Source organism: Carlito syrichta, unplaced genomic scaffold (genome assembly GCF_000164805.1).
Source record: "Carlito syrichta isolate Samal-C Ts95f unplaced genomic scaffold, Tarsius_syrichta-2.0.1 Scaffold219838, whole genome shotgun sequence".
Classification (NCBI taxonomy): domain Eukaryota; kingdom Metazoa; phylum Chordata; class Mammalia; order Primates; family Tarsiidae; genus Carlito; species Carlito syrichta.
Genome location: NW_007163934.1, coordinates 615,042 through 629,282, shown reverse-complemented (window position 1 = coordinate 629,282; position 14,241 = coordinate 615,042). Strand labels below are relative to the sequence as shown.

At 35.6% G+C, this 14,241-nt stretch overlaps 1 protein-coding gene across 1 annotated transcript in view; it reads left to right on the top strand.

Annotated features, from left to right (window-relative positions):
- Positions 1 to 8,666: 8,666 nt before the first annotated feature.
- The window catches only part of SEMA3D (semaphorin 3D), a 137,450-nt gene continuing 131,875 nt past the window's right edge, over positions 8,667 to 14,241 (top strand). The window contains exon 1 of the mRNA XM_008051671.2: positions 8,667 to 8,817. Coding sequence (XP_008049862.1) covers positions 8,667 to 8,817 — 151 coding nt within the window. The remainder of the gene's footprint in view (positions 8,818 to 14,241) is intronic.

Below are 14,241 nucleotides of genomic sequence, written 5' to 3'. Positions count from 1 at the left end.
AAATATCATGAAATTCAAATCTGATATGAAGATTTGGTTTCTAAACTACACAAGTGATGCTAAGTTTTTTTCACATGTTGCTTATTTTTATTCCCAGATAGTGTTATGCTTATAAAGTGAATTATTTAAATTTTTTCTCCTATGCAGATGGAATACTTCAGTTGCAAGAAGAGTTTATTTTCCTAAGGTTTTTCATTAAATAGTGAAGAAAGAAACAAATAGTGTTAATGTGTTTAGCACATCTTTTCTCTTATGGAAAAAAAGCTATATAGGCTTCGTTTAACTTATTCTAAGTGTTTTGATTTCAAAAGTACATGCGTTCCTGAAGAATTTATGTGGATATTAAGCTCAGGGTCATATTTTTCCTGCTACATGTTGCTTTTCAGATTAAGAAGTTTTTCATTAAATATGGGAGTTGCTGGTGGATTTGATGACATTTTTTTATCTGTTTACATAAAAGAGTTAGGAATTTTATGGATAGTCCTTATAATTATTCTACATCATATGTCTCAAAAACATAATTTAATTAGTTCATAATTATTTATTAGTTTCTAATATATACAAATTTAAGGTTCTACATTAATAAGTAGAGTGTAAACCCCCATGTTATAATTTACACTAAGTGTAGAAACTTACTTAAATGCTACTTCCTTTACATATATATGGTTTTGTATAAGTAAGCTGATATATTTTTACAAATTGGAAACCAATAACCACACCTGTAATCCTAGCACTTTGGAAGGCTGAGGCAGGTGAATTACTCAAGTTCAGGAGTTCAAGACCAGCCTGGGCAAAATAGTCAGACCTCATCTCCACACAGGCACGCAAAATTAGCCAGGTGTTATAGTATACGCCTGTAGTTCCAACTACTCAGGAAGCTAAGAATAAGGCAGCAGAAGGATTTCCTGAGTCCAGAAGGTCAAGGCTTTAGTGAACCATGATGGGGAGAGAAAAAGGGGGAGGGGAAGGAGAGAGAGAGAGAGAGAGAGAGAGAGAGAGAGAGAGAGAGAGAGAGAGAGGGAGGGAGAGGGAGAAAAAGAGAGAGAGGGAGACAGATTGCAGTAATTCTTCCTCTGCTTTATTCTATAGTCTCTTCATTTAAAAAAAAAACAAAAAACATCTTTAGCCGGGTTTGGTGGCTCAGCCTGTAATCCCGCACGTTTGGGAGGCTGAGGTGAGTGGATTGCCTGAGCCCGCGGGTTCGAGACCCACCTGGGCAACTTGGCGAGACCTCATAAATCAAACAATCAGCCGGGCGTGGTAGCGCATGCCTGTAACTCCGGCTGGAATTACAGCTAAGGGTGTAATTGGAAGGCTGAGGTGGGAGGATCGCCAGCAGGTCGAGGCTGCGGTGGCCCGGAGCGGCCACTGCACTCCAGTCTGGGCGACAGAGTGAAACTCCAACTCAAAAAACAAACAAACAAACAAAAAATCTTGGGGATATAGGTCACAATATTTGAAGCAGATGCCAGTAAGTTTTAAAGAAGCAACCAGTTTATATTTTGAAAAGACAGATATTAAAATTTGACAAAATATTCTATAATTTTCAATAAACACATCATAAGATTATCTTGGTCTTGAAAATAATACATGGGATTAAAGTGCTCCCTAAAGTATTAGAGCTTGAAAAGGAAAATCTTTGGGGCTGGGAATTAGTGTCATTTGAGAGAGATCAAATGATTATATTGTTAATGCTTTCTCTGTTGCTACAAATTGATAGCTATCAATTGCTGCTTTGAATAGCAAACTGATATGAGATTTATGATAAGGAAAATGAGTATCAATGAAGTCATTCACAGTAGTGTTTTATTAAATTTTTTGTAAATATGCTAATTATTTGAATAGCTTGGACCTTGGCAGTTCTTGATTTCTTTGAGATCTCTTTATACCTAAGAATTCTTTTGTTGTTACTGTTATTTCAGGAAAAAAATGCAACACACAATATTAAATCTAAAAGGGTACACAATGTATTCTAAAATCTCACTATTACATTATTTTCTATTGAATTCATCAGAAGTAAGATCATAAAGAATTTGATCTGGCTATAAGCAAATGGTGATAGGATGTGCAAACTCAAGTAAAATGTTAATTGTGGAGATTTGTTGAACAGGGATTTTTATAACAATATACTTTCAGTGTATTTTAGAAATGGATACGTCATGTTTAAACCACTGCAAAATAAAAATATAACTATTGTGAATCTTTATTGGCAAATAGGTTAGCTCAGCTCTGAAACTAATTACTGATGATAATCAAGCTTTGTTTGGTATGCAGGGAAATACCACTTACTATGATCATAAAGATGTTAGGCAGTTTTGGGAGGCCAAGGTGAGAGGATTGCCTGAGTCCACGGATTTGAGACCAACCTGGGCAACTTGGTGAGACCTCATCTCTACAATAAATAAAAAAAAATTAGCTGGGCACGGGACCTATAGTTCCAGCTACTTGGAAAGCTGAAATGGAAGGACTGCCTGAGCCCAGCAGGTTGAGGCTGCAGTTACTGTGAGCATGCCATTGCCCTCCAGCCTGGGCGACAGAGTGAGACTCCAACTCAAAAAAAAAAAAAAGTTAGAAAGTAAATTAATATTTAATCAAATATAAGATTCTTTGTGATTTCTGAAAGGTCCAGTGGTCCTCCTTGGAGTATATCAAGGAATGGGGAATTCATGATATCTAGAGATGATGATGCTTATTAATGGATAATTAAAGTCATTCCACAAAAAGTTGCTGCTCTATAAATTCTACTCATTAATATTAGTACTATACACTTGGGCAGTGATATCATGCTCCTATCTGATTAAAGCAGTAGGATATTATGTATGTATATTAGAGAATATAAAAAAGAAATTTAAGAAGGATGACATAAAATAAATTTAAGTGAAACTTAAAATAAATTATAGTATCCCAAGCTTTATCCCAGTGGAACTTCTTGCATGCCACTTACTTCCTGCTTTGATATTAATGCACTTGATCAATGAAATATATCATAGTTCCTTGGAGCCATAAAGCTTCTCATCTGTTTGTCTATGTTGCTTCTTTGGCGCTCAGGTTTTTTCTGTAATCACTTTGTGGTTTGCTTTCCACAGCCATGCCATGAAGTAATGTTACCAATAATTGCAATTGTCTTACGTATCCTGTAGGAAAACCATCTAATCAAACAATAGCTCAAAAATATGAGCAGCAATTGGTTACAGTGAGTTTATACAAATATTGCTTTTAATTTGGGGTGGTCATATTTTCTTGTATCTCCTGAGTTGGGTAAAAAAATTCTCAAGTGACCTTAGTGTACCACTAAGGTATACTAAAAATCAAATAACTCTTAACAAAATTTAAAAATCAATGATTCTTTTTTTCCCCTTCTCCAACCTCTACATACACACACAAACACACACACATACACCTGAGAAATAATTCTAAATCTAACTGTTCTAGGTTTTCATGTGTGAAGACTTGTTGTATATTTTAATTATTGTCCTTTGCATAGAACCTATTTTTCTACACTAATAGTACATTATCCTGCGTTAATGATTTTTGGAACAAATGTATATACATAAATAAGGCAAATTAGTGAAGTTCACATATAACATTTTATATCTCTTCTTCAAATAAAGTTTTTGTTGAGTTACCATCCATCTATTTCATTCTGGAGTCTTTATGTTCCTCAGGGAAATGGCACAAGGCCTTCTTAAGTGTTAGATTATGCATTTGGATCTCTGATTTAGTGGAACAGTGTGTAAAAATCTCTCATAATCAGAACACTCCCTATTGGCTCCACATCTGAAGATCCCCATGAGTGCTGTTTGTCCCAGTGAACATCTGGAATAGATTATATGCAGTTAATTGGCTCCAGGTCGAGCTTGTTACAGACAGTAGCATGCAGTATAACCTATGCATTTCACTAAATCCACCCACTTTAGGTTAAATCATACCGACTTCTCTCCATAATTCATCCCAGATGCAGGAGACACACACACATATATGTGTATACAACACACATACCCCCACACAAACATACACTGGAAGATAGCAACATATCAATAGATTAGTGGAGAGGTTGTTGGCAAGATATTTAACCCATAAATTATCTCATAATTAACTATTAAATTCAAAGGATTACTGGGAAGAAAAAAAAGAGAAAAAAGAAAAGCAGGAGCAGTAGATTGTAGGGAGTGATTGTTTTATAGTAGAAACATATTTAAAGGTTTTTTTTACTCGCAATTTCAGGATTTTTGCTATTTTTTTCTCCAACCCCTTCCCGACACACACACACACAGTATTTGTTTCAGCATATGTAGGAACTTCTCAGAATGTCCTAGTTGTAAAGAAAGCAGTGCTTTGATTTTTAACTTATTCAACAATATTAATGAGTTAGGTTACAAGGAACAGTATGACTACTGTTCATTGAAAACCAAACCATCAATCTTCTTAACTTACGATGTTGGAGGCACAGGGCATGTCTCAGCGATTAATGACCAGTTGGAGGAGTAGATATCTCAATACATAGCCAAAGGCCATTAACCCCAACTAGTCATTAATTCCCAGGAAATGTCCTCCATGAGGTCATTATTGCTAATAAAATGCACATATGGAAAGTTCCCTCTCTTTTGCTTATGAACATAAACATACCTTAACATTATATGCATTGTTACATGTCATTTAAAAAAGTAGTATTTCACGTGTCCAGAAGCTCAGAAAAACTAAATCTAATGAGAAATTTAATGCATTCAGTCTCTATATTCAATTAACCTTTCTTTTTTTGGAGGTTATGGGTAGGAGGGAGAATACATGTTTGTATGTTGATGCTATATGTCTGCCACAAGCAGATACTCATGTTCTGCTAACATGTGTATATAGGGAAAGTGAAAGGAATAGGGAAATGGCATTAGAGAAACACCGATGAAGGTGGGTGGAACCAACATAGAGTGAACCACTGTTTTGATTCATAATATATTAGGTACCAGAACAGACAGAAAGCAAATTTAAGTGTTAGCTCAAGTTCATCTTTGCTGTCTTCTCTCTTCCATCCCACTGGACTATGCATGGCCATCTAACCAAATCTATTGTGCTGCTTACCTAGCTCTTCAGGAGTCTTTAAACAGGTTTCCCTGTTTTTTTTTGAAATTTTTCTGTTTGCTTTACATTTTTCATTTCTGTCCTCTATGTAACTATGCTTGTCCATATGACACTCTTTTGAGCTGTCTTTCATAGCATCTCATAAATATCTCAATTTTAGAATTATTTTTATGGTACTATATTTGTATATAATCAACCACTAGTTTCTGGGAAAAAATCTTATCTATTTTCTTACCTTAATAAGTGGTTGGAGATTAGCTATGTTGCTAATGACTGATAAGAATATGTATATAAATTATTTAAATATTACAAATTATTTAAATATATGTGGATATTAAAATATAAATATGCAAGACATGATTATTTGCATTAAAGCAGCATGTTTTTAAGAATAATCTGGGCTGAGCACAGTGGTTCACACCTGTCCCAGCACGGGAGGCCTAGGTGAGAAGATTGCCTGAGCCCAGGCAACTTGGCGAGACTTCATCTCTACAATAAATAAAAAAATTAGCCAGATGTCGTGGCAAGTGCCTGTTGTTCCAGCTATTTGGAAGGTTAACACAGAAGGATCACCTGAGCCCAGCAGGTAGAGGCTGCAGTGGCCATGAACGTGCCACTGCACTCCATCCTAGGCAATAGAGTGAGAGACTCCTAACTCAAAAAAAAAAAAAAAAAAAAAATCTGTAAGTCAAAGAATACATCTATTTTTACTGGTATAGATGGCAAACAAAAATGTTAAGAAATTGAGTAATTTGAAACTCATATGATTTAAATTTAATATGATAAATATTTTTCTGTAAATCAGCTAATATGACTGTTTTGTGATGATAGCATAAACATGTTTTCCTACTAGCTTTGAAATAATATAATTTTTATAACTTTATTTCATGTATGTTATTTAAAGAGGGATTTTATTAATGTATTATATTGAAATGTACATAAGTAAAATTTTAAAAACTAAAATCTTCATAAAGGGAAGCTGATAATACAGGTCTTTTTGTTGGAGGACATTCCTGTCTCTCAAATTATATCTAATTAGGTGAAACCTTAAAAAGATGTCAAGTAAATGTGAATAAAATATGTGATATGTGCCATATTTAATAAAATATTCTTGAATGAGTATCTAAATAAACTTGATTATTTGCATATGCAAATTTAATTCTCTAACTAAAGAATTAAATATTCACGGATTGACCAAATATTGACCAAAAGTGTCATGACCCCTGTGCCCCATCCTCCCTATTTACTGGATCACACCCCAAACAAATTTTTTTTTGTTTCCCTCGATGAAAAAAGTTCTCAAAGGAAATGTTTTTCGAGGAAGAGGTGAAACAAAAAATGACAGAAACACTAAAAGGCATCAAAATTGACAAGTTCAAAAACTGTTTTGAGCAGTGGAAAAACAGTCTCAATAGGTGTATCACATCAAACGGACAGTACTTTGGAGGTGACTAAAGTTGAAATATGTAAGAATAAATTTATTTACTTTAATAAATAAAGCCCAAGATTTGTTAGGTCCCCTCCTACACACACACACACACACACACACACAACAGAGAAAAAGGAGAGAGATGAGGGATGGGTAGAGAGAAGTAGAAGAGAGAGGGAGAAAGAGAGAGAAGGCATTGAAGAAAGAAAAGGGAGAAGAAAGCAGGGAGAAGAGAAAGGTGAGAGGGAGGGAATAAGGGAGAGGAATGGGGAATGAGAGAGGAAGAGGGAAGAAGTGAGAAGGGAAAGATAAGAGGAAAGAAGAGGAGACAATAAAGGGAGAGCGTTGAGGGCTATCTTTATTTTTTATATATTTATTTATTTTAGTTGTAGTCTTACTCTTATCACCCAGGCTGGAGTGCTGTGGCACACTCATGGTCACCACAGCCACTACCTGTTAGGCTTAGGTGATCCTTCCACCTCAGTCTTCCCAGTAGCTGGAAATACAGACAAATGCCACCATGCCCGGCTAGTTTTTTTTCTGTGATTTATTGTAGAGACAAGGGCTCACCAAGTTGCCAGGCTGGTCTTGAACCCCCGGCCTCAGGCAATCCTCTCACCTCAGCCTCCCAAAGAGCTGGGGTGACAGGCTGAGCCATCACCCCCGACCTGAAGTCTGTCTTTAAATGTTTGTCAAACATAAATGTAAATTAATACACCTCAAAATTTGATCTTACTTTACTTCCCTGAATTGAACTTAACATCTGAGATTTAAGGTAACTGGAACCTTGAAATTCAGTCTGTGAGACATTTTAGTACAGTGAAGAATTGACCTCACTTAAGAAAACTTTACCATTATTTGACCTTCTCTTAACACTAAATCATATAAGCATAAAATATTTATATTGAGTATTAAATTATCAGAACATTCCTTAATTGTAATTCTTCTTTATTACGGCTAAAGTTATCACCAAGGAAGAACAGAAATTATATGGTCAATAATTAAAGCAGGTACCACATTTATAATCCTCCCTGGGAGCCAACATAGCAAGATCTTTTGGGGGCTATTTCCTAGAAATACAACAGTAGGCTAATGGAGATGGAAGAGAAATTGAAGACTACATTAGAAGTTGAAGATCATTTGATTCTACTATATTGAAAAGCACCTAATGACTTAGGTGTGAAGACTCTAGTTTCAGTTCTAATTATATACTGTTTGGATCCATCTCTAACTTGCCCTGTGACCGTGGAAGAACTATTTAACCTCAGCTTTCTCATCTGTGAAGTGAGGTAGATAATGACCTACCCATTATTATTTTCACTACAATTAAATAATTTAATCTATGTAAAGCACTTTTGAAAAAGTATCTGGTACATATACATATGCAATGAATGTTATTTACAATTTTTATTACCAGGCTTAGTTTGAAATACATGATTTGATTTACTCCACATCTTAAGGAAAACAGCCAAGTCAGCTTATTTATGGCAACCTAGTTAATAACCACTTCCTCCTTCTTATAAACCCTTTTTTTTTACATTTTGTTTTTCTATTCAATGCTGCCCTGTGTAGAATAGAATAAGGTGCAGGTAAGATTGCACTGTTCTAGGCCTAACATATATACTGGTGATGCTGACCTGATCTTATCTAATTTTCCCAATTTAAATGAACTTTTAAAATGTCTTTAAAGACAAAAACAAGAGAATGTGCACCCTTAAAATGATAAGTTTTACTTGTCTTAGTTGGGGAAATCTTTTCCTTTGGGGATGATGAGGGGTGAGGGTAGACTTCTACCAGTGCTCTTATCTGATCAAAGAATTCAGCTTATGGAAAAAGTTGATACTTCAGACATTGTCATTAAAAAAAAAATTTAAGATAGGAAGAGATGTTAGTTAACAAAAAAAATTTGAATTTCCAGTGTTATATTCATTTCTGCATCTGAGTCAAGCCGGTGCTGAATTTTATTACTTCGTTCTGATTTGTCTCCTCTGCAATAATTCTGTAAGAGCAAAACAAGATAGAAGACAAAATTATTTTTAAAAATTTATATACATTCAGAAAATGGTAATTTAGTAAGTCTGGGAAAATCTGTCAACTATTATCTTAATAGTTATTTTCTTATTTTTCAGATTATCACACTATGAAAGAGAACATTGTTTTCATCATGAATATGAATAAAGATGAGACGCCAAAGTCTGGAAGCCAGGATTTTCACCTTTTGTGTGCTTTGATGATGCTAAGCATGACCATGTTGTTACTTCCAGTCACTGGAACTTCTAAGCAAAATATTCCACGACTCAAGCTAACCTATAAAGGTAACTATGTATGTTTTTTTTTCAAATTATTATGATTATTTAATGTCTTTTTGGATTTCTGTATTTTTCTATTGAGATATATATTGATTTATGTGAAATGTTTATAGTATTGGCATCAGTTAAAAATAGAATAGAACCCAAAGCTCAATTATTCATTTTTGTGGGAAAAAGGATGCTAAAATTATTCAAGTACACTTTTTAGTCCAATATTCATAATAATAAATTTGGTCTGCAAGTTGTAATCAGTTTTGTATTAAAACAAATAAATATCCAAAAGTAGAAAAATGTTAACTAATTTCGCATTACTACTAGTTTATTCCAAGTTAAAGGGAGTTTTTTAAAATATAGTAAGATATACTTAAAAATATTTAACACACAAAATTAACTTTAAGATTTCAACCATAAGGATGGGCTCAATGTCTCAGCCTGTAATCCCAGCACTTTGGGAGGCCGAGATGAGCAGACTGCCTGAGCCCACGGGTTCAGGAACAGCCCAGAAAACTTGGTGAGACCTCGTCTCTACAATAAATAAATCAAAAATTAGCCGGGCATGGTAGCGTGCACCTGTAGTTGCGGCTACTTGGAAGGCTGAGGCAGAAGAATCACCAGAGTCCAGCAGGTCGACGCTGGGGTGGCAGTGAGTGTGCCATTGCACTCCAGCCTGGACGACAGAGTGAGACTCTGACTCAAAAAAAAAAGGATTTCAACCATACACATATTTTGTAATAGACATTGTGAAAAACACTCTGTTTAGAAATGAAATTTATGATGCTAATTGTTTTTAAATGTTTAATAGAAAAGTAAAGTTTATAAGAGTTACAGTTAGCCATCTTTGTGTATGTGTCTGTGTGTCTAATTTCATGCTCCAAGTTTTTTTTCTTTCATTTTCTCTTTTATGATGTACTCTGGGCTTCATTAATATCTCATGTAATAAATTAGAGAAACAAATGTAATTATTGTGAATTTGGCAGGCAAAAATTATGCTTGCAATTTTAATATCCTTTGATATTTAAAGTGATATTTTATAGCCAAATTAAATACCAAGCATAAAAGATAGCTGAATGTGAAATGTAAGAGCAAGTTGAATTAGCATATTACCCTCATTATACATTTTATATGTTGATTTTCTCCAGAATTTATTCCACACGTATTGAGTTGAACAATTTATATATTTATTGAGCTTTTATGTATTTATATGTAACAAATGCATTTAAATTATAAGTATCTTTATTAGAATTCCAGAATAAGATTTTTATCTGGGAAAATTGATCCTCATTATGAAATATAATTTAGTGATATTTTATTTAATCAATAATTAAAAGCCATATTTGAGCATCATCCATTTCTCAATCATAGATATATTCCATTTTATATCATTGCCCTACAATTATCATAGCTTCAAATGAACATTAACAGTTATGGTGAGGTGTAGGCTATAAATAAAAGCAAAATCAAGTTTTTAGCTATGCTGAGTAACCAGTACTATATTCTACCTTCTGCCATAAATGACTATATAACTGGATAAACTACATGAAGCAACCATTTATATGTTGAGCATTAGGTAGCAAGGATGAAAAAAAAAAAAACACATAAGAATGAGAAAGATTTAGGGCAAACAGAATTTGTGAGCCAAGCTGAGATAATAAATATCAAAAAATTTGAAGAGAGATGGGGCGCAGTGGCTCAAGCCTATAATCCCAGCACTTTGGGAGGCTGAGGCAAGAGGCAAGGGTCACATTTTAAGAGCTCAGCTACTCTATTTCTAGTGTAAAGGATACTCTGGGCCTGCCTTTAAAAATAAGCCTCAAAAGGATCAAACTGATCTGTTAGTAAATTAAGTATCAGCAGGCTCGGTAGTTCAGCCTGTAATCCCAGCACTTTGGGAGACCTAGGTGAGTGAATTGCCTGAGCCCGCAGTTTCGAGACCAGCTCAGGAACCTTGGCGAGATCTCATCTCTACATTAAATTAAAAAATAAAAAATAAGTATCTACCAGAAAAAAATCCTCAACAATTTGTAAATAAGAAAACCCAAGACAACCATATCCTCAACAATTTAACATTCATAATGTTCAGATACAATCAAAATTTACTAGACATATAGAAACAAGAAAACAAAAAAAAAAACAAAAAACAGGAAAACAATGATAACGAGGAAAACTTTACAGATAATGGAAATCCAACTTGAGATGATACAGATGCTCACATTAGCAGCCAAGGACTTTAAAATAATTATTATAAATATATTTAAGAATTTAGAAGAAAAATTCTATCAAAGGTAATAATCAAATATAGAATCTCAGCAAAGGAGTGAAAACTATAGAAAAACCTAAATGAACATTCTAGAAATGAAACATATATCTGAAATTTAAATATTTACTGCACAGATTGCAGATTGGAGAATAGAAGAGCAAAGTTCAGATAGAGAAATATGGATCATCCAATATAAAGAACACATGACTTTTTTATGTATTATTTTATAACATACTCCATTAAACCAGAGCCATATCTACAAAGCTCTTTGAGATAAGCCCTTCTATTCCTTGAACTCTCTTTGTGTCTTTCATGTGATAATATCTTGAAGATTCTTAGAAGCTATATATTTTAACAAAGATCATCTTTAAAACCACACGTTTTGGGTTTTTGTATGGCAATGCGCTATTTCTAGAAGTAAAATATAATTTGGACATCTATCCTTGTATAGCAAGCTTTAGTAAAACAACAATTATTATATCTGTCATAGTTTCTGTGGGTCAAGAATTTGGGAAGGACTCACCTGGGTGGTGTCGACTTGGCATGTGCTCTTTCATGTAGTTATAGTGAGATGATGGCTGGAGTTGGAACAGTAAGGGTCTGACTGGCATCTCTCGCTTTATGTAATCACAAGTTTCTCTGAGGGTGTCTCTCTACATACGTAGTTTGGGCTTCCTCAAAACTACCTCAGGATCTGAAGTGCCTATGTTTCAGCAAGCAAGAAGGAAGTTGTATTACCTTTTGTGATCTAGCTTCGGAATTCACATGGCATTATTTCCAGGGTAGTCTATTGGCTGAAAAGTGATAAAGTCTCACTCAGTTTTAAGAAGACAGCACACAGCGCGCTCTCTCCGCAGGCTGCATCGTGGATGTGGTTTGTGAGTTCTGGGTCGCCATGTCCTGCTACTGGGAGGCTCCCTCCAATCAACATTGAGCTGTCCACGCTGCCGCGAAGTCCAGGGTCGCAGCAGTGAGGTGGCCACAGCCCGAGACTCCATAGAAAGCTACAGCAAGGCATGAAGGATGAAGTTCTACATATAGTTCTGCTCAGTAAACCTTTACCAGAGATGAGAACGAATACCATGAAGACACCCAGACCTAAATGATAGTATTTGATTTCACAGAAAAAAATCTCTTTGAGAAGAAGCACTACATGAGAATCCTGGGCAAGATAGTGAGAGAACCAGTGGGAGTGTGAGTCTCTGCAAGGGTAAGTGTCCATAAAGACAGTCTGCATGTGTGGGAGTGTGCAGAATGGGGAAGAAACCTGTGTTGGCCCACCCAATGCTGTTCAGCCTCCAACTCGAGACCCAGAAGCAATCTCCGCACCTCTCTGGGATTGACCATCGCTGGCACAGAGAGGAAACTTCAAGAGCAGATACGGAGAGACAGATACCCCACCCCCATGCTGGACTAGGCATAGATACATCTGATTTGAGTGGGAGACTTGGCAGCAGCAGCAGCAGACAACTTGGGGGGTCATACATATACCCCCACCACATGGACAGATTGTAAGGTGGTGGGAAGTGGTTTCCAAGGGGCCCACACACCAGTCGATGGATACTGTGATCTGCACATAGCTTCTGGACCACAGCTCCCCACATCATACCTTAATCAAATCTCAAAACTGCAAAAAGCATAGCCCCTCATCCCCAGTCCAGATTCAAAACTGAACAAATCCAGAGGCTCTACATAAGAAGAATAGGGGATTGAGCAAAAGGAGGAAAAGCCATCCCCCCATCACTGAGCAATGGAATTAAAGAAGGGGGGAAAAGGAGAAGGAAAACTATCAAAAATGAAAAAGAACCAAAGGAAGAACACAGGTCCCATCCAGACTTCTGGGAAGACAGCACTTGGGAATTATTCGGAAGACTTCAGAACTCAAATAATGAATAGTCCCCAGTATGAATGGTCTCAGACCACAAACCCAGATATCAAGATATTAATAGAGAGACTTAATATATATGAGGAAAGATAAGAGGAAACAATGAAGACATTGAAAACTGAGATAACGGCAATAAAGAGTATAGTAAATGAAATAAATGACAGACTAACAAGCATGGGAAGCACCACTAACCAAGCAGAAGAAAGAATCTCAGAGCCTGAGGACCAAAATATGGAACTAACTGAAACTCTTAAAAATATAGAAAAGAAGCTTAAATAGACAGAACAAAACTGCCAAGAGATGTGTGATTATATCAAGAGGCCAAACCTATGCTTAATTGGCATTCCTGAGGCTGACAGAGAGATAGAGACCACCCTGGAACAAACATTCCATGAAATTATACAAGAAAACTTCCCCCATCTCATCAGAGACATGACCATTCAAATACAAGAGATTCAGAGAACCCCTGCAAGACATCAAATGAGAAGACCAACTCCTAGACACATAGTAATTTGCTTACACAAAATAAGTATGAAAGAAAAAATCCTAAAGGCAGCAAGAGAAAAAGGTCAGACTACCTACCAGGGAAGACCAATTCGAATAGCAGCAGACTTATCTACAGAATCACTACAGTCTAGAAGAGACTGGAGTCCAATCTTCAAAGTTCTCAAAGAGAAACAATTCCAACCAAGAATTTCCTACCCAGCTACGTTAAGTTTCGTCAGCGATGGAGAATTAAAATCCTTCCCAGACATTCAATCCCTAAGAGTTTATGCTGCCTCCAGACCAACTCTACAAGAAACGCTTAAGAAAGTATTAAGCCTAGAAGAAAGAAAAAAGAGAACAACCACACTCTTCTGAAAAATGCGGGAAAAAGATTGAAAACACACAGTTATGTCAACCCAAAAATCAAAAGAAAACCAACAACAACAGACACTATAAGATCCTCATTACAGGGGAAAACTCTCATAACTCAATAATTAGCCTGAAAATGAATAAACTAAATGCATCACTGAAAAGACATAGAATGACAAACTGGATTTAAAAAACAATGCAACAATATGCTGTCTCCAGGAGATTCATCTCACCAGAATGGACACTCACAGACTCGAAGTTAAAGGACAGAAAACATTTTCGGGTGAATGGAACACAAAAGAAAGCAGGAGTTGCAATCTTAATATCAGATAAAATATCCTTTAAGGTATCAAAAATTTTAAAAGATATGGAAGGTCACTACATACAGATAAAAGATACAATCCATCAACAAGAAATATCCATCTTAAACATA